The following is a 23,484-nucleotide window of genomic DNA, read 5'->3' as shown; positions in this document are numbered from 1 at the left end:
GTTTTAGCTGAGGACTGTAGGTGATGGCTAGTGGTGTTCTGTTGGCTTCTCTCTTGGGCTTGTCCTGTAGTAAGAGGCTTCGTGGCACACGTCTGGCTCTGTTGATTTGTTTTCTCACTTCCTCAGGTGGGTATTGCAGTCTCAGGAATGCTTGGTGCAGATCCTGTAGGTGTTTGTCTCTGTCGGAGGGGTTGGAACAAATGCGGTTATATCTAAGTGCTTGGCTGTAAACGATGGATCGTGTGGTGTGTCTGGGATGGAAGCTGGAGGTAGGAGTAGCGGTCAGTGGGTTTACGGTACAGGGTGGTACTGATGTGTCCATTGTGTATAAGCACGGTAGTGTAAAGGAAGTGGATCTCCTGTGTAGATTGGTCCAGGCTGAGCCTGATGTTGGGGTGGAAGTTGTTGAAGTCCCGGTGGAATTCCTCCAGAGTCTCCTTCCCATGGGTCCAGATGATGAAGATGTCGTCAATGTAGCGTAAATAGAGCCGGGGTGTTAGTGGACGAGAGTTGAGGAAGCGTTGTTCTAGGTCAGCCATGAAAATATTGGCATATTGAGGGGCCATGCGGGTACCCATAGCTGTGCCGCTGATTTGAAGGTATATATTGTCACTGAATCTGAAATAGTTGTGTGTGAGGATAAAGTTGCAGAGCTCAGCCGCCAGATGTGCTGTAGCATCCCAGCCAGTGACTGTCCCCCGCACAATTGCAGGGAAGGGGTGACGCCCCCCAAGCAGGGGCTGGACCCATTGACCCTGGGTGTGATGGGGACCCCCACAGGGCAGGGGGTGCAGCCCCACCCCCCTGCCAGCGCTTGTGACCAGCTCACTGCCCCTCCGACGGGGAGGGGGTGTCCTGACCCCCCAGCGACCGGCCCGGCCCAGCCCGGCCCAGCCCCACCCAGCCGTGCCCGCTCAGGCCCGCAGCGGCGCGGGTAAAAGAGCCGCTCGCAGAGTTCCTGCCTGACCCCGCTCGGGCCGCAGCCCCGGAGCCTGAGGGTTGGGGCCAGGGGCCGCCGCAAGCCCCACGTGGGCCGGGCACGGGGCGGGGCTATCGCCGGGGCGTGTCCGCCGCGCCTCGCCGCACACCTCCACCCGGATACTGATGATGAAGACGGCTGCTAACATCATGATTGGTCAATCGGGAGGGGGGTTTCCGCCAGGGCGAGCCCGCCAAACCTCGCACAAACGCCTCTGCCCGGATACTGGTGATGAAAGGTCTCAGACTGAGTTCTCATTGGTCGGAAAGAGGCAGGCCTCACTTCGGGGGCGTGTCCACCTGGCCTCTCCTACACACCTCTGCCCGGATACTGGTGATGACAGGGTGCGGCCTGCGTTCTGATTGGCCGGCGCGGGGAGGGACGGTGTATCTCGCCAGAGGGTGCTCCTTTCACTTTCGACAGTGACTCGGTGTCGGGGCCATGGCCGGGGCGCTGCTGCTGGCTCTGCTCGGGGGCGTCCTGGCTGCACCCGCCCACGGGGGTGAGTGGGAGGGCTGGGAGCGAAAGGTGACCCCCGCCTGGGGTTGAGTGGGGGGGGCGCAGGGTGAGCCCGGCTGGGGGGGATTGGGGAGTCCCAGGGTGAGCTCGGCTGGGGGTGAATTGGGGGGGTTGGGGTGGTGTAGGGTGAAGCGCAGCTGGTGTGAATTAGGGGTGCAAGGTGAAGCCCAGCTGGGGTGAATTGGGGGGCGCAGGCTGAAGCCCAGCTGTCGGTGTGGGGGAGGGGGTTGGGGTGGTGCATGGTGAGCCCTGGCTGGGGGTGTGTGTGGGGGAACAGGGGGGCACGGGGTGAGCTCTGGCTGTGGCTGTGGGTGTGGGGGGGCGGCGCAGGGTGAGCCCAGTTGCGGGAGCCTGGCTAGGGTGAGTGTGTGTGCAGGGGTGGGGTGTCTTGTGGAGAGTTCGCGGTGTTTGGTTTTCCCGTTGGGAAATATGGTTGCACTGCCTCAGGCCCTTTGTTTTCAGCTATTTCGTTTGCTTTTTGCTTGGCCTTTGCAAAACAGTGGCAATTATTAACGTCCTAGTTGTCTGGGCTGGTGCAGTACTGGGGTTCACGCCGGAGAAGCGGGGGCAGAAAACAGAAACAAAGAGGGACTAGTCGGAATACTAAATACAAAAGGACTTTAGTTCTGAGTCTATTTCCTGATCTGCCCTCTGACCACATTCACACATCTGTGCTTTTTCTCCCTTGCCTAGGTTAACAGCCAGCCTCGCGCTCCCGGTAGGCTAATTTATTATCGACACGAACGCATCCGCCCACTGGCACAGCTCCGAGCTTGTGACCATAGTCCGGTGTTTCCCAAACGTAACCCATTTGCGTGCCCCTTTTGGGCGTACCTCCCCTCCCGGTGCTGTCCCGGTGCTGATCTCCTGATTTTTAGTACCTCCTTTTCTGCCGTGTACCCCTTGAAATCCTTTCACGTGCCCCACTTTGGGAAATGTTGTCCGAGTCAAATTTGTGTGTCGCCGAGTGAGCCGCTATCAGGGTAAAATAAATACATACCAAACTTACCAGGGATTTTTTCAGTAAACCTCAGTAAGCACCGAAGGCCCTGCACGCACGACCCCCCACCCCGGTGCACACACAGGCAGACATTACACACACATACCTCTGTGGACACTGCAGACAGGCCCCTGGGCCACAAATGCCCCAGGTTTTGCTGGGGACGCTTTGCTCGTACTCCCCTCGCAGCTTCAGAGCAAGGGGGGCAGCTAACGCCCCCAAACAAGCCACCGGCTTCCAGAGGCGCAGGCTAAGAGCTTGTCCTTCCTGCTCCCCCCTCAGCTCCAGTGCGAGTCAGCCAGCCCAGGGTGGGGACGGGGCTGGGAGGTCTCTGCTGCTCCCCACGGGGTGACTCTCACTTCTCCTGAGCAAGCCGGGGTGCATCTATATAAGTCAACCTCTCTGCTGTGACTGTAGGGCACCACCGCCTGGGTATACTCGTCACAGCCGTCACTGATGAAGAAACCCATCGCTACTTCATGATGGCCCAGCTGGACGACGTGAAGATCGCACACTACAGCAGTGACACGCGAGAGGTCCGGCCCGCCCAGGCGTGGGTTGCGCAGGCCGTGGGCGCTGAGTACGTCAAGGAAAAGACCCAGGAGTTCTTGAGGCACGATCTGGGCTCGAAGGTTGAGACCAAGTGGTGGATGCAGCTGCACAACCAGACGGGCGGTGAGTGTCTGAGAGTTAGAACCACAGGGCAGGAAGGTGATCACCGACTCCAGCCCCTGCCCTCGTGGCAGGACCAAGCCCCGTCTAGACCATCCCTGGCCGGGGTTCGTCTAACCTGCTCTTAAAGATCTCCAGCGATGGAGATTCCACCACCTCCCCAGGCAACCGACCCCAGCGCTGGGCCACCCTGACAGCTCGGGGGTTTTCCTCAGGTCCAAGCTCAACCTCCCTGGTGGCAGATTAACCCCATTGCTTGCTGGCCTGTGCCCAGGGGTTCAGGAGAACATTTTTCTCCGTGCCCCTTGCAGCAATGTTTTACGTCCTTGAGAGCTGTCAGCAGGTCCCCGGCCAGTCATCTCGTCTCCAGACTAGACAAATCCGAGCGGGGTTGTTCTGAATGGAGATGCGAGAGTTGTCTGCTCAGAATTGCTCCAGCTGGAGATCCTAAGAATGTCCACAAAGGCCCATCCAGCCTAGCGTCCTGTCTGCTGGCAGTGGTCAGTGCCAGGAGCCACGGAGGGAATGAACAGAACCAGGAATCGTCAGCCGATCCCTCTCCTCTTACCCATCCCCAGCCTCTGACAGCAGAGGGACAACCTCCCCGCAGCCTGGCTCGTAGCCACTGATGGACCTGCCTGTGACCCACCTTCCCAGCTCACAAGGCAGGGTCTGAGCTCTCTGCCTCCCCTGCAGGTATTCACACGGAGCAGGTTCACGTGAGCTGTGCACTGAGTGGCCAGGCCGCCCGTGACTTGAGGTATCAGTACGCCTACGACGGGAGGGACTTCATCAGCTTTGACCACCAGACGGGGACGTGGGTGGCGGCCGCGCCGCTGGCCTTCATCCAGAAGCAGCGCTGGGAGACGGGCCGGACCTACACGCAGTACGTCCAGCGGTTTCTGCAGCACGAGTGCCTGGGGACCCTGCGCAGCCTGATGCAGCAGGGAAAGGTGGTGCTGGAGCAACAGGGTAAGTGAGCTCTGGTGAGTTCTCAGTGGGCCCTGGTGCACAGGGACTCCAGGGGGCAGTGCCTGTGAGGGGCAGGTTGTCCCAGTGGTCAGCACACTGGCCTGGGACTCAGGACCTTGGCCTTCTGGCCCTAGTTCTGCCGGTGTCCTGTTCATCAAGTCGCTCCCGAGCTCTGTGCCTTAGTTTCTGTGTCTGTACAGTGGGGATAATGACGCTGACCTCCTTTGTAAGGTACCTCAAGCTCAGCCAAGCTTGAGACCAAGTGGTGGATGGAGCAGGACAACCAGACGGGTGGCGAGTGTCAGAGTTACAGAACCACAGGGCAGGAAGGGACTCCGAGAGGTCCGGATGGTTGCTGGCACAGCCGTGCTATTGGCCAGGTGTGGCTGCTGGGGCATCCCTGTTCTGCAGGGATTTCCCCTTTGGCTTCTGCGTGCCTCAGCCTGCCCTTACCGGGGTGGAACATTCCCACTCTGCACTGTGAGTCCGTTCATTTGGGCAAGTCGGAGCCGGGAAAGGCACAGCCGTCGTGGCCGTGAAGGAGGCAGCGCTGGGGGCGGGGGCGGGGTATTGCTCTGCATTTTGTTGTTATACAAATTAAAGGCTTGTTCCGAATGCCTTGCACCCAGAGCTGACATATCCGCAGCCAAGGGCAGAGCTGGGGATGGGGACGGGGCCTCGCGTCAAAGGGATTGAAGCGGCTGATGGGGCCACCCGGGGTGTCCAAATGAAGGCACCTGTTTCCCCAGGAGTTCACAGGGGATCGGCGACAAAAGGCATTGCAAACCTGGCTCTCAGTGCCCTAAATGGCCATCTGGGTATGGGCAGGGATATGGCGAACGTAGACGTTCAGAAAGACTGTCCGAAGGAGGGGTCTGGGGGCATCGCTGAGAGGCTCCAATCAGAACCAGTTGCTTAGAGAGGGGGTTACGTACACTATCAGGCTCCAAGCCTGCCACGCAGAAGCTCTTCTGTTTGCCACGCTGGGCAGCAAGCCGTCCCCTTGGGAACCCCGGTTCTTCTGTGCCACCACCAGCGCTGCTCCTTGTGCAGATGAGAGATTATGCAACCCGCCTCACCAAGTCCGAAAAGGTTCTTCTGATCCCAAGGGGTCACCCACGTTCTCAGGTCGATGTAGGACTCAGCGCTGGCCCAGAAAGCTGCCAGCCGGCCCCTTAGTGTCTAACTTGTAAGGATTTACTGAAAGAAAGAAAGTTAAAATTGTTAAAAGAATCAAATGACACGTGCCAGTGGCAAAGCTCTTGGGTCAGGCTTGTGGCAGAGATGGAATAAACTGCTGGCTTAAATCAAGTCTCTGGAACACGTCCGCTGCTGGGATGGGTCACCCGTCCCTCATGCAAGCACAGTTTACGGCAAAGATCCTCCAGAGGTGAGAAGCTGGGCTGAAGTCAGAGTGGAGGAAGCTCCCCGGACCTGGGCCACGTGGAGGGAATTCCATTGTTCTCTGTAGAAAAGTACAGCTGCAAAATGGAGTTTGTCGCCTGAGCAGACTCAGGCCTTTCCAGGCAGGTGCCCTGGCCCACACTCCAGATTCAAGGCTTGCAGCAAGTCTCTTCAGTGTAGCTGTGTTCGTGCTTCATTGCATGTTCCCTGATGGGCCAGTCTGCCTCACAGCCCTTGCCAGGCACTCTGGCTAGCTGTGCTGTGGGTGTTGCTCCAGGAGCTGATCTATGCGATACAGACACACACCTAATGTTCATACTCCGAGTGCAAAGTGATACAGGCACTCGGGAAATACAGCCATAACGAGTGACTCGTGAGCATTACGTACACACCTCAGCTTGGCCCCCTTTGCAAACGTATAACGGGTTGGAAATGATCTGTAAAGATGTACCACAAATGGCCTCGCACAAGGTCCCTCACCAAAGACCATTAAGCAAAGTAAGCTGCTCCGGGAGAAGAAGGAAGGACCTCTCCCGGGATGGCGGCCGGTTAAAAGATAGGGAACAAAGGAGGCGTAAGTGGTCAGCTTTCAGAATAGACAGCAGCAGCGATTTGTATCCCCCGGGGGTGCATCCGGGGACCAGTCTGATTCCACATATTCATTCGTGATCTATAAAAAAGGGGTGAGCAGGGAGGTGGCCAAATCTGCAGATGACACAAAACTGCTCAAGACAGTTATGTCCAAAGCAGACTGTGAAGAGCGTCACCAGGATCTCACAAAAGTGGGTGACAGGGCAGCAAGCTGGCTGATGGGATTCAGAGCTGATAAATGCAAAGTGACGCACATTGGAAAACATAAGTCCCAACCATCTGTATAAAGCGAGGGGTCTAAGCGAGCTGTTACCGCTCCAGAGAGAGCTGGGAGTCGTCGTAGGTAGTGCTCCGAAAACATCGAATCTGTGCCCAGCAGCAGTCACAAAAGCAAACGGGGTGTCAGGAATCATTAAAAAACCGGATGGGGAATAAGACTGAGAATATCTTCTTGCCTGTGTATAAAGCCGTGGAACGCCCACCTCCCGAATGCTGCATACAGGTGTGGTCACCTCCTCTCAAAACAGGTATGATGGCACTGGAGAAAGTTCAGAGAAGGCCACAGATGGTTGGGCAGAAGAGACAGCTGCCATCTGAGGAGTGAGCAGAAAGGCTGAGTCTTTTCAGCTTGGGAGGGAGCTGACTAAAGGGGACAAGGTGAAGGCCCTTCCAGTGGCAGCCAGCATGGAGAGAGTATGTAGGCAGCGTTATCTGCTGTCTCACATCACAGGGGCTCGCCCTTTGAAATGAATGGGCAGCAGGTTTAACCCAAACCCAGGGAAGTGAGTCTTCCCCCAACGCACTGCCAGCCTGTGAAGCGCTTTGCCAGAGGGTGTTGTGAAGGCCAGGACTACAAGAGGCTGAGACAACAGGCTAGCGAAGGGGTGGGTCCCTCAATGGCTGTTAGCCGGGCTGGGCAGGGCGGGTGCCCCTGACTGCTGCTTGTGATGGGGAGGGATCACTCAGTTATTCCCTGTGCTGTTCACTCCCTCCGGGGCGCCCGGCATGGGCCATTCTGGGGCGACAGGACCCCGGGCAAGAGGGGCGTTTGGGCTGAGCCAGCCTGGTGGTTTGGTGATGGGCCGCTGACAGGCTGCCTGCAGGACAGTGCAGGACGGCACACGGTTCAGCGACACCGATGTGAGCAGGGGTTAGTGCAGTCTGAATGAGCTTGCAGAGATTTCCACCAAATTCAGTAGCTTCCGTCACAAGTCTGTGTGAGTGGGGGCGGGTCTCACACACGAGGACTCACCGTGCTGTGGGGTCTTTGTCTTCTGCCTGCTACATGGTCTCAGCCCCAGGCATGTGGCTCACACCCTCCCCCCCACCCCAGGGCCCCCTGTGGTGTCAGTTTCTCGCAGAGACGCCCCCGACGGCTCCGTCAGCCTCTCCTGCCGGGCCAGGGGCTTCTACCCGCCTCCCATCCACCTCTCCTGGGTGCGGGGCGGAGGAGACGTCCTGGCGGAGACGGGCTCCAGCGGGATCCTGCCCAACGCCGACGGCACCTACTACACCCAGTCGTCCCTGGAGACCTCCCCGCAGGAGGACGGGCCCCGCTACGCCTGCCGGGTGGAGCACACCAGCCTGCTGGAGCCTGCGCTCATTTGGGGTATGGTGGGGAGCGGGAACGGCAGGGCTGGAGGGGGGGGCACCGCCCTATGGGAATTACGAACACCCCACGTGAGCCTGGTGCCGGCAGAGTCCATCTCCTGCCCAGCGCCTGTGTGATCTCTCCTGTCTCTGGGTACTGGTGTGACCCACGGAAATGGCCGATCCCCCTGTGAACCTGGTGAAGTGTCTGGCCGTGGTGGGCTCCCGGGCAGTGAGTTCCACAGGCTGGTGTTACGAGGGAAGGGCCCAGCTGAGTGGTGTGTGCGGCCGGCAGTGCCTGGCAGAGCCCTGCTCTGGGCCCATCCCCGTCCCCTCCCGGCTCAGCCTTTCCCTCCCCTGGGACCAGGTCTCTGCAGAGGCCCTGGGGAGCTGGTCAATGCCCTGGCCTTTGGCTGCCCCAGTGAGGGCTCCCCTCGGTGAGCTGAGCCCCTCTCCATCCCACAGCCCCTGGGAAGAAGGGCCCCCTGCCCCGCTGGATCCTGGCTGCCATCGGCCTGGTCGCGCTGGGTCTGGCTGGAGCCGTAGGAGTCGGAGTCTGGCTGTGGAGGAGAAAATCAGCAGGTAAGAGCTGGGATGTGGGGCGGTCTGGGGAGTGGGGTGGCCCAGCCAGCCCCAGCGGGAATGGCTCCTCCCACTGCCCCCCCAAGGAGAGGTGGGGTGAGACCGTGGGGCAGGGCCGATCGCCACAGCCCAGCCCTGCTGGGGGCAGAGTGGGTTGTGCCCATGGCTGGGCACCGTGTGCCATGCTGGGGGGCCTGGCCTGGGTGAGACGTGCGCAGGTCACAGGGGAGGGGGTTCCCATGGGGGAGGGTTCACCCCGCTCCCCTGCACTGACCCTCACTCTCTGCTTGTGTTTCAGGCCCCTTGAAGCCCATCTACACTCCTGCAGCCAGTGAGTAACTCCCGGGTACAGGCCCAGACGCCCAGTGCCGGGATAGATTTACCATGAAACAAACGGTGCAGAGGCCTGAGGCCCCAGACATCAGCCGGGAACCAGGGCTGCTGGGAGCGCTGGGCTGGGCTCTGCCGCTGGCCTGTGCCCAGGGCTTCACAGGCATGGACGTAAGGGGGTGTGGGGCTACTGGGGTCCCAGCCCTGCACCCAGCCACCCCGATCCCGGCTGCTGGTACTGCTGCTCCCTGGGGGCTCCGCTGCTGGCTCCCAGTCCCACTTGGCCACCAGCCCTGGGCCTGGGCGCTCTGCTGACAGCCTGGGACCCTGCCGGTGTCATGCCTCACTCGGCGGCTGGCCGCGTGCTCAGGGGCCCCGTCTCCAGCCCAGGGTCCTGCTCTGTCCCCTGGCAGCCTGGGTCTGAGGGGCTGGGCTCGCACAGCATGCAGGGTCCCAGTGATCAGCTCCGGATCGAGGGGCCATGAGGGGTGCGGGCAGCAGGAAGGGGTGTGGGTTCAGCTCGACCCCCCCCCCACTCCATGTCTGTCCCAGTGGTGCCCGGTGGGCCCTGCGGGTCCGTGGGGCGGGTGGGAAATGGAGGTGCACAGGGCGCCAGTAGCTCTAAACCCGCCACTGCCCTGTGCATCAGGGCGGGCAGGTCCCACGGGGGAAGGGAGCCCAGCAGTGCCTGGACGTGAGCAGTAACTCTCCTCCCCCAGGGAGCAGCTCTGGGCTGCAGGCGTCCCACTGTCGCTCCGAGGGCAGGTCGCTGGGAGCGCTGAGCCTGGGGAAGTCAGAGCCCTGGGGCGTGTCGGGGCGGGTGCAACCCGGCTCACACACGGCCTTTGGGGTTGGACCCCGGGTCCATCCAGCCTGGGGCAGGTCGCTGCACAGAGAGGACATCGCTTGGGGTGCGGGGAGGGTGCAGTGTGGGGGGAGCGCAGAGCAAATTCCCGTTCCCATTCCCTAGCAGGGATCCCACGGCTTACGCCGTCTCTGCACGATTTCTTCTCTCTCTGTAGCAAAGACTGGGGACGATTCTGCCTCCAGCTCGTCGTCAGGAGCTGAGTGCCAGAGCGTGGGGACACGGAGGTAGGGGCAGGGAGGTGTGGCTGGCAGATCTGTCTTCTGACCCCCTGCCCTGAGGAGATTCCCACTGGGCTGTTCCAGCAATTCCCCCCTCTGGGATTTGAGTGCGAGGAAGCTGAATTGAAGTGTTTGTGTTCTCTGCTTCTGCCGCACCGACTCCGCTTCTCTTCTGGCCAAAAGTCCATCTCCCGTCTCTGCAGGGGCCGTGCCGCCTGCGTCAGCGACGGGCCCTTCTGCTGTCCGACTGCAGGAACCAGCACAGAGCCCAACAAGCAGGCAAAGAGCAGGGCAGGAGCCCCACGGAGGGGAATTATGGGCTGTTCCACCCGCATGCGAGGGGCAAAGGGGCCAAATCCCAGTCCCCGAGTGCTGATGTCGTAGCTAAATTTCTGTACCATTTTCTCGTTAACTTTGTACGTGTATATTTGTATATAATTTAGATGTGTGTATGTGATTCTGGATGTAAATAGATGCATATAGAGGCCCTAGTATTAAATCTTTTGGATCAAATCTTGGTGCAATGGTCCCTGAGAATAATGCAGGTAAAGAGAACGTCCTTGTAGCAGGTTGGATCCTCCCATTTGACTGCTGCGTGAATGAGGCGTGGGAGGCCGGCACCCCCAAGCAGCTGCAACAGTTGGAGGGGGAATAGGGCCAGACCCACGGGCAGTGACGACCTGTCACGGGGAGAACCAGGCGTCCTGCTGACCTTGGCAGTCAGACTCAAAGGGCCTCTCTGAGGATGGGTGTGGCAGCGCCAAGGTGGTGCCCAGAGGGAGGCGCCAGGGTTGGCTGAAGCAGCCAAGGGTGGATAGGTCTTTGCACGTGCGTGGGATGATTAACTGGTGTAGCCTGGCGTGCGAGAGAGGCCGCTATTCTTGTACACTGTCCTGTAGGGGGACCCCAGGTCTCCTCAACATTGGAGCATCCATCTGGATCTGGATGGGGAGAAAACGGCCCCCAGCCCTCCCCGATCTCACCCGTATGATTGCTGAAGCCACAGGGAGCGACGAGCTGCTAACCAGAAGCAGGTGGAATGTGCGCATGTGAGCTCACGAGTGTAACGTGTCCCGTGCACACGATACCACCGTGAGCGAGACACGTCTCACCAGTAAATACGGCGCTTCGCCCTACGCCCCTGAGAGGTCCTAGGCAGAGCCGTGAGGACAACGATTTCTCGGAAGGGAAAGTCTGTGCTCTGGCCAGGCTCACATCGGAGCTGTGCACCAAACCCTCTTCCCACCCAGCTCCCGCGTTCTGCACAGCGCCGAGCTGCGAGTCCCACGCTGTCAGCCCAGCGCGAGGCGAGCGTGTCTGTGCAGCCGGAGCTACGAAGGACGAGGGGATGTCCCGCTCCGGCCTGGCTCAGGGAATGCAGAACTGGCTATTCTCTTGGCCAGTTCTACCTTGTGACCGGTTTTGCATTATTTCAGATAAGACCAGGAGTTGTGCAGGCTGGCGCCAGCCCAGGACCTCCATCATCTCAGATTCTTACAGGGCTGTGGGTCGCATTTTGGATCTGACGCTTTCTGAGCTCCAGCTGTTGTGAATGGGGAGGTCCCATTTCTCCTCAGGCCCTTCGGCCCCATTCGATTCACCTCTCGGCCCTGCGTCCGTCTGTCCCGTCCCCCCGGTTCTCCTCAGGCCCTTCGGCCCCATTCGATTCACCTCTCGGCCCTGCATCCGTCTGTCCCTTTCCCCCCGGTTCTCCTCAGGCCCTTCGCCCCCTTCGATTCACCTCTCGGCCCTGTGTCCGTCTGTCCCTTTCCCCCGGTTCTCCTCAGGCCCTTCGGCCCCATTCGATTCACCTCTCGGCCCTGCGTCCGTCTGTCCCTTCCCCCCCCCGGTTCTCCTCAGGCCCTTCGGCCCCATTCGATTCACCTCTCGGCCCTGCGTCCATCTGTCCCTCTCCCCCCCGGTTCTCCTCAGGCCCTTCGGCCCCATTCGATTCACCTCACGGCCCTGCGTCCGTCTGTCCCTCTCCCCCGGTTCTCCTCAGGCCCTTCGGCCCCATTCGATTCACCTCTCGGCGCTGCGTCCGTCTGTCCCTTTCCCCCCGGTTCTCCTCAGGCCCTTCGGCCCCATTCGATTCACCTCTCGGCCCTGCATCCGTCTGTCCCTTTCCCCCCGGTTCTCCTCAGGCCCTTCGGCCCCATTCGATTCACCTCACGGCCCTGCGTCCGTCTGTCCCTTTCCCCCTGGTTCTCCTCAGGCCCTTCGGCCCCATTCGATTCACCTCTCGGCCCTGCGTCCGTCTGTCCCTTTCCCCCCCGGTTCTCCTCAGGCCCTTCGGCCCCATTCGATTCACCTCTCGGCCCTGCATCCGTCTGTCCCTTTCCCCCGGTTCTCCTCAGGCCCTTCGGCCCCATTCGATTCACCTCTCGGCCCTGCATCCGTCTGTCCCTCTCCCCCGGTTCTCCTCAGGCCCTTCGGCCGCATTCGATTCACCTCACGGCCCTGCGTCCCTCTGTCCCTTCCCTCCCAGTTCTCAGGCCCTTCGGCCCCATTCGATTCACCTCTCGGCGCTGCGTCCGTCTGTCCCTTTCCCCCGCTTCTCTTCAGGCCCTTCAGCCCCATTCGATGCTGGACAGGACACTCACAGAATAACTTAAACGGGGTAACCAGCGGGGTGCACTGTTTGCAGAGGATGGAGAGCTCTCGGTGAGCGTGACGTGGAAGGCAGAGGTCAAGGAGTGGTGGAGGAGCTCAGCTGTGAAAGGGCAGAATTAGGAAATAGGACATGTGGACTGTCACACTGCTGACCCCCGGACCGGAAACGGGACAGGACAGGACGGGGAGTTAATGCAATACAATGCAATGCAATGCACTGAAATGCAATGCAATGCAATGCACTGAAATGCAATACAATGCACTGAAATGCAATGCAATGCAATGCACTGATATGCAATACAATGCACTGAAATGCAATGCAATGCACTGAAATGCAATGCAATGCACTGATATGCAATGCAATACAATGCAATGCAATGCAATGCAGAGTTTCTAAAAAGACTCCAGAGGTGATCCTGGCAAAGGCAGGCACAGGAGCCTCCCTTAAGCCCCAGCACTGTCGCTGGTCTCTCACAGTGAGCAGTCAGAGGGTGAGAATGAAACCCCGCTCCCCCATGGGGTGGGGGGCAGAGGGGGGTCCTGCCTGTCCCCGCTCTGGGCCCGTCTGCAGCCTGAGCGTTGGGTTTGGCTCCACACCCTGCAGTGACCCCAGGCTCCCGAGCCTGGCCCTGCCCCACCACCCTGCCCCACGTCGGTACCAGCCCCGCTCTGCCCCGAGCGGCGCGGACCCGCCCCTAGGGCACGGGGCCGGAGTCGCCGCCGGGGCGTGTCCGGGGAACCTCTCCCAGACACTTCTGCCCGGATACTAGTGACGAAACGCACAGCATGCGCTCTGAGTGGCCGGCACGGGGCGGGGCTCCCGCCGGGGCGTGTCTACCTGGACTGTTCCAGACTCCTCGTCCCGGATACTAGTGACGACCGCCACCGTCTGCGCTCTGATTGGCCGGGGCGGGAGCAGCAAAGTGAAAGGGAATGTGTCCCGGTCCCGGTGTCGGTGTCGGGGCCATGGTCGGGGCGCTGCTGCTGGCGCTGGTCGGGGCGGGCCTGGCTGGACCCGCCCATGAGGGTGAGTGGGGGGTGCAGGGCGAGCCCTGGCTGGGGTGAGTGGGGGGCTGGGGGGGTGCAGGGCGAGCCCTGGTTGGGGTGAGTGGGGGACTGGGGGGGGTGCAAGGGCGAACCCTGGCTGGGGTGAGTGGGGGGCTGGGGGAGTGCAAGGGCGAGCCCTGGCTGGGGTGAGTGGGGGGCTGGGGGGGTGCAAGGGCGAGCCCTGGCTGGGGTGAGTAGGGGGCTGGGGGGGTGCAGGGCGAGCCCTGGCTGGGGGTGAGTGGGGGGCTGGGGGGGTGCAAGGGCGAGCCCTGGCTGGGGTGAGTGGGGGGCTGGGGGGGTGCAGGGCGAGCCCTGGCTGGGGGTGAGTGGGGGGCTGGGGGGGTGCAAGGGTGAGCCCTGGCTGGGGGTGAGTGGGGGGGTGCAAGGGTGATCCTTGTCTGGGGATGAGTGGGGGGCTGGGGGGGGCGCGAGGGGCGAGCCCTGGCTGGGGGTGAGTGGGGGGCAGGGCGCGAGGGGTGAGCCCTAGATGGGGGTGAGTGGAGGGTGCAGGGCGAGCCCTGGCTGGGGGTTGGGGGGGGTGTAAGGGTGATCCCTGTCTGGGGATGAGTGGGGGGCTGGGGGTTGCAAGGGTGAGCCCTGGCTGGGGGTGAGTGGGGGGTGAGTGGGGGGTGGGGCGCGAGGGGCGAGCCCTAGCTGGGGGTGAGTGGGGGGAGCAGGGCGAGCCCTGAGTGGGGGTGAGTGGGAGGTGCAGGGTGAGCCCTGGCTGCGGGTGGGTAGGGGGTGCAGGGTGAGCCCTGGCTGGGGGTGAGTGGGGGGTGGGGTGCGAGGGGTGAGCCCTAGCTGGGGGTGAGTGGGGGGAGCAGGGTGAGCCCTGAGTGGGGGTGGGTAGGGGGTGCAGGGTGAGCCCTGGCTGGGGGTGGGTAGGGGGTGCAGGGTGAGCCCTGGCTGGGGGTGAGTGGGGGTTGGGGGGGGTGCAAGGGTGAGGCCTGGCTGGGGAGGCGGGGGCACAGGGTGAGCCCTGGCTGGGGGCGAGCAGGTGCAGCTCTCCTCACACCAATGTCTGACACCCCCACCCCAAACAAGCCCCCACTTTCAGAGGGACAGGCTGAGTGCCAGCCCTCCCTGATTCACTGCTCCGTGCGAGTCACCGACAGGTGCCAGCTTCTCCTCCGAGGGTGGGGCTGAGGGCAGGGTGATGTGGTGTGGGTGGGAGATTGCCAGGGTGACCCTGGTGTCCCCTGAGCAAGGGGGGAAGCTGCTGCAGGTCTCAGCCTCTCTGCTGTTGCTCCAGGGCTGCACAGGCTGTCCGTGCTGGTGACAGCGTTCATTGACGAACAGGGAACTTACCAGTTCACCATGATGGCCCTGCTGGACGACGTCAAGATCGCGCACTACAGCAGTGACACGCGAGAGGTCAGACCCAGCCTGGCCTGGGTGGTGCAGGCCGTGGGCGCTGAGTATATCAGGAATAAGACCATGCAGTTCTGGGGGCATGATGTGCGCTCAGAGGTCGATATCAGGTGGTGGATGCAGCTGCACAACCAGACGCGCGGTGAGCAATGTCCCCTCTCACTTATTCCATCCCTCCGCAGAATAAATTTTGCTATGTGGGGATGGGCACCACCAGTAGAAACACATGTGGCTGGCTGCTGCCAGCTCTGGGCTCTCGGCTAAGGAGCCCGGCAGCATCTGAAGTTCTCCTCGGTGTCTGCCCAAGTGCACAGTTTACAGGGAGCACTGGCAATGAGTGCCTGAGAGTTTTTGTTATTAGTGGGCACGACAGCTGCCACCAAGAATCACTCCCAGTGGGGACAGGGGCCTCGCTGAGGTAGGCACTGCCCACACCAGGCCTGGCTGGAAGTGGAGTGTTCTTCCCACAGGAAATGTGTTACTCCCAGACGTGTTTTGATCCCCGCTTGGAGGAAGTGAGAAGATGGGAGGTGTCCACTGGAAGGAAACTTCAGAAATTCCATCTCAGGAGAATCAGAGAGAGAGAGAGAGAGAGTGTGTGTGTGAGTGTGTCAGGAGAATCATTGTGTGTGTGTGTGTGTGTGTGAGAGGGGCTCACAGAGGGTGTGGGGCTCCTGCTGAGAGTAACCTTGACGACCAGGTAACACCTTTGTACTGGAGACAGAGGAGGAGGTGAAGCCTGAGAGGTTTGAATCCGAACTGCGAGTTGGAAGCAGTGAGTCTGGGCTGAGGGAGAGAGAGACAGTGGAGGGGGCCAGGCCCCGGCTCTGGGGGCCCCTTGGGGCCTCCTCTCCCCAACGTGGATTTGAGTGGCTGTCTCTGCCGGCTGCACTGACTCATCTGTACAACGCTGTGTCCTGTCAGCTAATAAACCCGCTGTTCTGCTGAGTGCGAGTCACTCCTGCCTGCAGACGGGGTGCAGAGCTTGGGGGACCCTGAACCCCATCACACATAGGCCAGGAGCCAGGCAGCCTTGTGAGTTCCCCTTTCAGGTTCCGCAACAGGAGAACAATGATTTGTTGCAAAACTGCATTTTTTTTCATGAGCAATTACAGTTGTGCGGAAACCCCCTTTGCCAGGCAAACAGACATGGGAACCAATGGGAAAGGGTAGAAACCAAGAGAGAAAACATCACGCAGCCCCTGTACACGTCCGCGGAGCGCCCACGCCTGGAACGCTGCATGCAGGCGTGGTGGCCGCATCTCGGTGGGGACATGGTGCAGCTGGGAAAGGCTCAGAGACAGCCACAAGGATGGGCACAGGCGGAGAGATGATCAGTCTGTCACATCCTGACCGGTGCAGAGAAGTCTAAGGTGTCATTTGCCCTTTCAGCACCAGATCTTGGGGCCGCTAGGGAAGTTAACAGGCAGATGGTCTAACAGAGGACCCCGGCCGGTCGGGGTGGCAAAGCGCCAGTGTCACTGGTCAGGCCGAGCGACCTCTGACTCGCCCGCCCTACGGACCCGTTTCCCAGCTCTCAGGGCATGCGCTGAGCTCTCTCCCTCTCCTGCAGGGATTCACACCGACCAGGTTCACGTGGGCTGTGCTCTGCGCAGTCAGGTTCCTGTGGACCCACGGTACCAATACGCCTACGACGGCAGGGACTTCATCAGCTTCGACAACCAGACGGGGACGTGGGTGGCGGCCGCGCAGCCGGCCGTCCTCCAGAAGCAGAGCTGGGAGGTGGAGGGCAAAGTGTTTACTCAGTTGGTCCAGCAGTACCTGGAGCACGAGTGCCTGTGGACCCTGCAGAGGCTGGTGCAGCAGGGGCGGGATGTCCTGGAGCAGCAGGGTGAGTGAGCAGGGAGCAGCTCCCATGGGGAGTGGGCGACGGGTCCCTGAGCTGGCATGGGAGGGGCAGAGTGACCTAGTGATTAGCCTGCTGGGCTAGGGCTCAAGAGAGCCGGGTTCTGTTCCCTGTTCTGCTGCTGGGTGACCTTGACTGGTCACTCCCTGTCCCCTCTCCGTGCCTCAGTTTCCCCACACATACAAAGGCACCAGCCTCCTTTGTTAAAGCTTGAGTTTGACCGACGCCGAGAGCTGTGGGTTGTGGCTACTGCAGAAGGGTTATAAGCCAGGGCTGTCTGCGTGGGCTTCTCCATTCACAGGGCCTTCCTCCTTGGTTTCCATCCCCCTCAGCCTTCCCTGGTCGGGCTGAGACTTCCCACTTGTGGGCCGTGAGTTCAGTTTTTTGGCATGTCGGAGCCGCAAGAGGCCCCGTGGTTTGTGGGGGTGACGTGGGCAGGCTGCGGGCGGGGGAGCCGGATGCATGTGGCAGTTACGTATGAGCAAAGCTGTTCAGAGCTACTGGCGCCAGCCGAGGGACTGGGACAGGGACTTGAGATTTCAGGGTTGGGAGATGCAGATGGGGCCAGCCGGGATTTCTGAACAGGAGCACCTGGAGGCCCCCGAAACCCCCAGGTGAGGCGCTGAGGGGTGTTTGGAAACTGGCCCTTAGCCCCTCAATCACACACAGTGTTCGAGTGGCCCAGTGGCCACCTGCCAGGGAATAGCTGTTACAGCGCAGGACAGGACACAGCGAAGGAGACCTGGGCCCAGGCCTGTACTGGCAACCGCCCAGTTCAGCTGCTTGGAGGGAGCTGTTTGAGTGACTTGGCAGAGGGGATTGACACCGCATTAACCAGCTCCCTAGACAAAGCAGTGTGAACGGGGCACACCAGGCGTGTCAGACGTGAACACTGAATTCCAACTGGAATATCTGCAGAGAAGGGCTGTGAGCCAGGGAAGGGAAAACCTGCCTTAGGAGAGGGTTCGTCTTGTCCCCTGACCAAACAATGGCTGATTTACAAAGGCTGAGGGAGATAGTCCGCTTAAACTCCAGCGTGGGCACCAGAGCAAATACCTACAGACTGGCCATCAACAGGTTGGCTTGAAATTAGGCGAAGGTGTTTAGCCATCGGAGGGGTGACTGACGTGCGGGACCAGCCTCCCGTGGGGAGCAGAGGGATGGGAGAAGGAGAAAAACACCTGCTTGGCTTCATACCTGCACATACAAGGAGCAGGTTTTGCTGTGGCGGCGGGAGAGCGCTCACGAGAGGAACCCTCATTCCCACATGCAGCAGGCACGTGCTTGTTTGTGGGGTGGGGGGCTGTTAAGCGCTCAGAAGGTTTTTCTGGTAAGTTCGAGGGCAGACGTCGCCTGAGCTGGAGGAGTTCCTGGCGGGGTGGGATGATGGGAATGCCTCAGGTGGCGTCCAGTTCGTCTGAGACTGCCTGCAGCAGAAATCCCCAGCGGCCGGTGAAGGGACGCTGGCCGAGCAAGGCTCTGAGACGCTGCCGGGAATTCTCTGCCGGGCGTCCACCTGCTTGTTCTCACCCACGTGCTCAGGGACTACCCATCTCCCAGATGTGGGGCCCGGGAGGAATTTCCCCCTGAGTCCGATGGGCTGTGACCTTGGGACCTTCTCACAGTCCTCTCCAGGGTGCAGCTAGTGTCAGTGCTGGAAACTCTGACACCTGAAATCTTCACCCCCCGACAGAGGCCGTCAGTGACTCAGCCAGAGGTCGGGTCTGTTGCAGGAAGGTGGGTGAGGCGCTTTGGGCTGCGATGTGCAGGGGGCCAGGCTAGACGATCAAGACTGTTGCTCGTGAACAGCAAGATAGCGAGACTCGCTGTGGGGATATTACCTCTCCGCTGTTACGCTGTCCCAGGCCCCAGGTTCAGGGCTCACGCGCTGTGTCTCCCCCAGTGTCCCCCTCGGTCTCAGTGTCCCGCAGAGACACCCCCGACGGCTCCGTCAGCCTCTCCTGCCAGGCCAGGGGCTTCTACCCGCGTCCCATCCACCTCTCCTGGGTGCGGGACGGAGGAGACGTCCTGGCGGAGACGGGCTCCAGCGGGATCCTGCCCAACGCCGACGGCACCTACTACACCCAGTCGTCCCTGGAGACCTCCCCGCAGGAGGACGGGCCCCGCTACGCCTGCCGGGTGGAGCACACCAGCCTGCTGGAGCCTGCGCTCATTTGGGGTATGGTGGGGAGCGGGAACGGCAGGGCTGGAGTGGGGGGGCACCACCCTATGGGAATTACGAATACCCCACGTGAGCCTGGTGCCGGCAGAGTCCATCTCCTGCCCAGCGCCTGTGTGATCTCTCCTGTCTCTGGGTACTGGTGTGACCCACGGAAATGGCCGATCCCCCTGTGAACCTGGTGAAGTGTCTGGCCGTGGTGGGCTCCCGGGCAGTGAGTTCCACAGGCTGGTGTTACGAGGGAAGGGCCCAGCTGTGTGGTGTGTGCGGCCGGCAGTGCCTGGCAGAGCCCTGCTCTGGGCCCATCCCCGTCCCCTCCCGGCTCAGCCTTTCCCTCCCCTGGGACCAGGTCTCTGCAGAGGCCCTGGGGAGCTGGTCAATGCCCTGGCCTTTGGCTGCCCCAATGAGGGCTCCCCTCGTTGAGCTGAGCCCCTCTCCATCCCACAGCCCCTGGGAAGAAGGGCCCCCTGCCCCCCTGGATCCTGGCTGCCATCGGCCTGGTCGCGCTGGGTCTGGCCGGAGCCGTAGGAGTCGGAGTCTGGCTGTGGAGGAGAAAATCAGCAGGTAAGAGCTGGGATGTGGGGAGGTCTGGGGAGCGGGGTGGCCCAGCCGGCCCCAGGGGAGATGGCTTCTCCCACTGCCCCCCAAGGAGAGGTCCATGGGGCAGGGCCGGTCACTGCAGTCTGGCCTCACTGCAGGCCAAGCGTGTGTGTTAGCTGGGGGCCATGTGCTGTGCTGGGAGGCCCTGGGCTGAGGATGTCCTGGGCGAGGTGCGGGCAGGCTGACGGGGAGGAGCCCTGTGTCTGGGGGGATCACTATGGGAGCGGGGTCACCCTGCTCCCCTGCACTCACCCTCATTCTCTCTTTGTGTTTCAGGCCCCCGCAGATCCAGCTATGCTCCAGCAGCCAGTGAGTAACTCCTGGGTACGGGGCCCAGCTGCCCAGTGCATTATGGGTGGGGGTCCCCACGCGTGGTTAAGGGCACCCAGCAGTGAGTGGAGATGAGCCCCGATCACCCAACGAGCCGAACAGCAGCCAAAGGTCCCCTGGAAGCAGAGCTCAGCTAGCCTCCCGGTATGCCCTGGGCCCTTAGTGTGACCGTACCCAGGGCTCTGGGAGCCAGCACACCTGGGGCCCGTCCGTTGTCCTGCTGTCGGGTCTGGGGGTTGCAGAGCAGGGCCCGGTTTGGGGTCCATCGGGCACGGCAGGGGGACCCCACAGCTGGATTCCCATCCCCCTTCCCTCGCCGGGGTCCCCACAGCTAACGCCGCCTCTGCACAATCTTCTCTCTCGGCAGCAAAGGTGGGGGAAGATTCCGCCTCCAGCTCGTCATCGGGAGCAGAGCCCCGGAGCCTGGGGCCCCAGAGTGAGGGGCAGACAGACCCTGCCCAGCTCGTGGGGAGCTAGGGGCTCTCGCCCCACCTAAGGCAGGTGGGCCCCGTGGAACAGGGAAAGCCACCTGCAGGTTGGACGGGGGGAGCTCTGCTGTGGGCAAGGTCAGGCTGAGAGCCCCTTGAGGTCTGACCAGCACAGATCTGGCTCCCGCGGCATCTGCAGCTCTCTGGGGTTACTCGATAAGCGTCCGTCTGGGCGCCGGGGGGCAGCGGACTGGCCAGGCCTGTTCTGCCCTGGCCGGGGCTGTAGAGATGTCCCACTGGGCCCCCTGCACTTCCCCAGCCCCTGGTACCATCGTCCCCCATTCACACACCCCTCTGTCACACTCACCTCCCAGCACACACGTGTGAGTGCTGGTGTGACTGCTCGGTACTTCTGTTCCTTCCCAAGGGGCTCGGCTGGTGCGCTGGCTGGTCTGTGCCTTTCGGCCTTGTTATTTCTCCCGCTTAGAGGGAAGGCCCCAAGCCGTGAGCGTTAAACGGCCCGACTGTCCCGCCTGCAGTCCTTCCCGCGGGCTGCATTCTGCAACGTGTCTGTTGACAGCTTTGTGCTTTCCTACTAGTGTTGCACGGCTGTGCACACCTCGGTGCACCCACCACCTGGCATTGCTCACGTGGATGGAAACAGACAGTGGGAACAGACCGGCAACGCAGACACACGCCGCCCACCTGTCAGAGGGACCCCCTCCGTGGGAGCCTTTGTGTATTCTGCCTGCCATCCTTGTCAGCCTGGCTGGCCCAACACCTCCCGGGTCTCACAAATGTACAGACCTGGGAGCCCCCCGCCAGCCGACCGGAGCGCTGAGAGTCAGCGGGAACGGCCTGCCCAAGCGCCTGCCCTTTGCGTGTTTGCTAGCTGGCGTTAGCAGGTGCAGACGCCTGTAGCTCAGCAGTCTGGCCTGTGTGTGTGAGAGACCCCCAGCGTCCGTGAGCAGAGTGCGTTAGAACAGCCGCTCACACGCCCGCATCGGCGCGCAGTTAACCGGCCTGGCGGGGGGCACGATCCCACGGGCAGGGTCCCTCCGGTAATCCTGAGAAACACGTGTTCCTCCTGCGTTTGCCGTGTGTGCACCCCATGTAACCTGCCGTGCGGGAGCGCTGCCTGCTGGGACGCGGAGGAGACTGTCTGTTACCTCGTCAGTCGCGACTTGGGCAGGGGGCTCTCGTGGAGCCGACAGCTCTGCTGCGAGTGCCCCCTCAGCCGGGCAGCCATCGGCCGCTCTGCGGCTGGAACTGACCTTGCAGATACAGTGCTGGGAGTGAGTCTGCCCTGGGACTGCGCTACCGCTGGCTGCACAGCCCCGCTGCCTTGCCACTGTCACCTGTCCCCCCGCAGGGGCTGTTCATTGACTTGGGGTGGTTTAATGGCCCAGCCTGTGTGCAGCAGGTGGATAGTTTGGTGCTGTGTCCGGGGTTTATAGTTTGTTTGCTGCTTTTCCTCGATTATTGAGCAAAATCCTACAGTAATAAAATACAGACCACGGAAGTGTGAGCAGCTGGGCTGTTTGCTCCCCAGTCGTCAGGGCTTCAGGGGAGATGGTGCCCCAAGGAGGGCTGGTCCCTAGGACTGTCCCAGCACCTGCCAGCGATGGGCACCAGACCTGGAACCTGCCACTATCGAAGGAAAGTTCCCTCGTGTGTCGGTCGGCCGTTTCCCCTCGTCACTGTGGCTCTCGGTCCCCCATGAGGACATTAGGTTTTTCCCGTTGCCAAGAGGCCGGAGGATAAACAGCTCTGAGCAGCTCAGACACCGCAGGAGTGCACAGAAATGTGCCAGCATTTTTCATGTCCACCTTAGCTCTTTCCACTGTGTGTCAGGGACTTCACGCGAGAACGTGTTACTTCAGTTTCTCATAACCTGAGACTCAACCGTAATGGCAACTCACCGGTTTCCCCTTTCCCCCCGGTTCTCCTCAGGCCCTTCGGCCCATTCGATTCACCTCACGGCCCTGCGTCCGTCTGTCCCTTTCCCCCCTGTGATGGGGTTCAGAGGTCCCCCTGCACTGCACCCCGTCCGCTGGCAGGAGTGACTCTCACTCAGCAGGTACAACAGAAGCTTTATTAGGCAACAGATGCCCAGTTTCTCACAGAAGCGACAGTGCAGCAGCCAGAGACAGTCCTTCCAACCCGTCCTGGGGGGAAGACCCCCGAGGGGGGCCCCTCTGGGGTGTAGCTTCCCCCCTCCTCAGGCTGGCTGCCTTCCAGCTCTCCCTTTTCCTCGCCTCTCACTGCCGCCCCCGATTCAAAAAACCCCTCTCAGCTCCTCCCTGCTCTTTGTTCAGGCAGAGGTGTCACCTGCCAGTTGTAGCCCCAGGGTCATCCTTAGCCACTGGGAGCTGCTGCTAGCCTCGGACATCCAGCCTGACTCACACATGCACCCCCCCCACTCCATCACACCCCCCAGTTCTCAGGCCCTTCGGCCCCATTCGATTCACCTCTCGGCCCTGCATCCGTCTGTCCCGTCCCCCCGGTTCTCCTCAGGCCCTTCGGCCCCACTCGATTCACCTCTCGGCCCTGCGTCCGTCTGTCCCGTCCCCCCGGTTCTCCTCAGGCCCTTCGGCCCCATTCGATTCACCTCTCGGCCCTGCGTCCGTCTGTCCCTTTCCCCCGGTTCTCCTCAGGCCCTTCGGCCCCACTCGATTCACCTCTCGGCCCTGCGTCCGTTTGTCCCTTTCCCCCCGGTTCTCCTCAGGCTCTTCGGCCCCATTCGATTCACCTCTCGGCCCTGCGTCCGTTTGTCCCTTTCACCCCGGTTCTCCTCAGGCCCTTTGGCCCCATTCGATTCACCTCACGGCCCTGCGTCCGTCTGTCCCTTTCCCCCCGGTTCTCCTCAGGCCCTTCGGCCCCATTCGATTCACCTCACGGCCCTGCGTCCGTCTGTCCCTTTCCCCCGGTTCTCCTCAGGCCCTTCGGCCCCATTCGATTCACCTCTCGGCCCTGCGTCCGTCTGTCCCTTTCCCCCCGGTTCTCCTCAGGCCCTTCGGCCCCATTCGATTCACCTCACGGCCCTGCGTCCGTCTGTCCCGTCCCCCCGGTTCTCCTCAGGCCCTTCGGCCCCATTCGATTCACCTCTCGGCCCTGCGTCCGTCTGTCCCTTTCCCCCGGTTCTCCTCAGGCCCTTCGGCCCCATTCGATTCACCTCACGGCCCTGCGTCCGTCTGTCCCTTTCCCCCCGGTTCTCCTCAGGCCCTTCGGCCCCATTCGATTCACCTCTCGGCCCTGCGTCCGTCTGTCCCTTTCCCCCCGGTTCTCCTCAGGCCCTTCGGCCCCATTCGATTCACCTCTCGG

The 23,484-nt window shown here is 61.5% G+C and overlaps 2 protein-coding genes across 4 annotated transcripts; both read left to right on the top strand.

Annotated features, from left to right (window-relative positions):
- The first annotated feature begins 1,364 nt into the window (after window positions 1-1,364).
- LOC142025131 (major histocompatibility complex class I-related protein 1-like) lies at window positions 1,365-10,236 on the top strand. Of its 2 annotated transcripts, XM_075017663.1 has the most exons (7): window positions 1,365-1,481; window positions 2,916-3,173; window positions 3,867-4,142; window positions 7,471-7,746; window positions 8,193-8,309; window positions 8,608-8,640; window positions 9,662-10,236. In XM_075017663.1, the coding sequence occupies exons 1-7, from the start codon at window positions 1,421-1,423 to the stop codon at window positions 9,733-9,735; spliced, it is 1,095 nt and encodes a 364-aa protein (XP_074873764.1). In that variant the 5' UTR covers window positions 1,365-1,420; the 3' UTR covers window positions 9,736-10,236. The 2 variants fall into 2 exon arrangements, with proteins under 2 accessions (XP_074873764.1, XP_074873765.1); XM_075017664.1 differs by lacking the exons at window positions 7,471-7,746; window positions 8,193-8,309; window positions 8,608-8,640; window positions 9,662-10,236 and adding an exon at window positions 4,374-4,696.
- Window positions 10,237-13,267: 3,031 nt separating this feature from the next.
- Window positions 13,268-20,892, top strand: LOC142025122 (class I histocompatibility antigen, F10 alpha chain-like). 2 transcript variants are annotated; one of them, XM_075017647.1, is made up of 8 exons: window positions 13,268-13,365; window positions 14,638-14,898; window positions 16,330-16,608; window positions 18,527-18,802; window positions 19,250-19,366; window positions 19,679-19,711; window positions 20,100-20,229; window positions 20,760-20,892. In XM_075017647.1, exons 1-7 carry the CDS (start codon window positions 13,272-13,274, stop codon window positions 20,207-20,209), a joined length of 1,170 nt encoding a protein of 389 aa, XP_074873748.1. In that variant the 5' UTR covers window positions 13,268-13,271; the 3' UTR covers window positions 20,210-20,229; window positions 20,760-20,892. The 2 variants fall into 2 exon arrangements, with proteins under 2 accessions (XP_074873748.1, XP_074873747.1); XM_075017646.1 differs by having other exon boundaries at window positions 20,100-20,233; window positions 20,760-20,890.
- The last annotated feature ends 2,592 nt before the right edge of the window (window positions 20,893-23,484 follow it).

The sequence above is a fragment of the Carettochelys insculpta genome, chromosome 22 (assembly GCF_033958435.1).
Source record: "Carettochelys insculpta isolate YL-2023 chromosome 22, ASM3395843v1, whole genome shotgun sequence".
Classification (NCBI taxonomy): Eukaryota; Metazoa; Chordata; order Testudines; family Carettochelyidae; genus Carettochelys; species Carettochelys insculpta.
The sequence above is the reverse complement of the archived record's forward strand: the minus strand, read 5'-3'. Positions and strand labels throughout refer to the sequence as shown.

Bases quoted from the DNA above. Each gene is read 5' to 3' on its own strand.
- LOC142025131 (XM_075017663.1), top strand. From the start codon at position 1,421: ATGGCCGGGGCGCTGCTGCTGGCTCTGCTCGGGGGCGTCCTGGCTGCA. The intron at 4,143-7,470 runs GTAAGTGAGCTC...CCCCCACCCCAG, and splicing joins GGTGGTGCTGGAGCAACAGG to GGCCCCCTGTGGTGTCAGTT. The intron at 8,641-9,661 runs GTGAGTAACTCC...CTCTCTCTGTAG, and splicing joins CATCTACACTCCTGCAGCCA to CAAAGACTGGGGACGATTCT.
- LOC142025122 (XM_075017647.1), top strand. From the start codon at position 13,272: ATGTGTCCCGGTCCCGGTGTCGGTGTCGGGGCCATGGTCGGGGCGCTG. The intron at 14,899-16,329 runs GTGAGCAATGTC...CCTCTCCTGCAG, and splicing joins GCTGCACAACCAGACGCGCG to GGATTCACACCGACCAGGTT. The intron at 16,609-18,526 runs GTGAGTGAGCAG...TGTCTCCCCCAG, and splicing joins GGATGTCCTGGAGCAGCAGG to TGTCCCCCTCGGTCTCAGTG.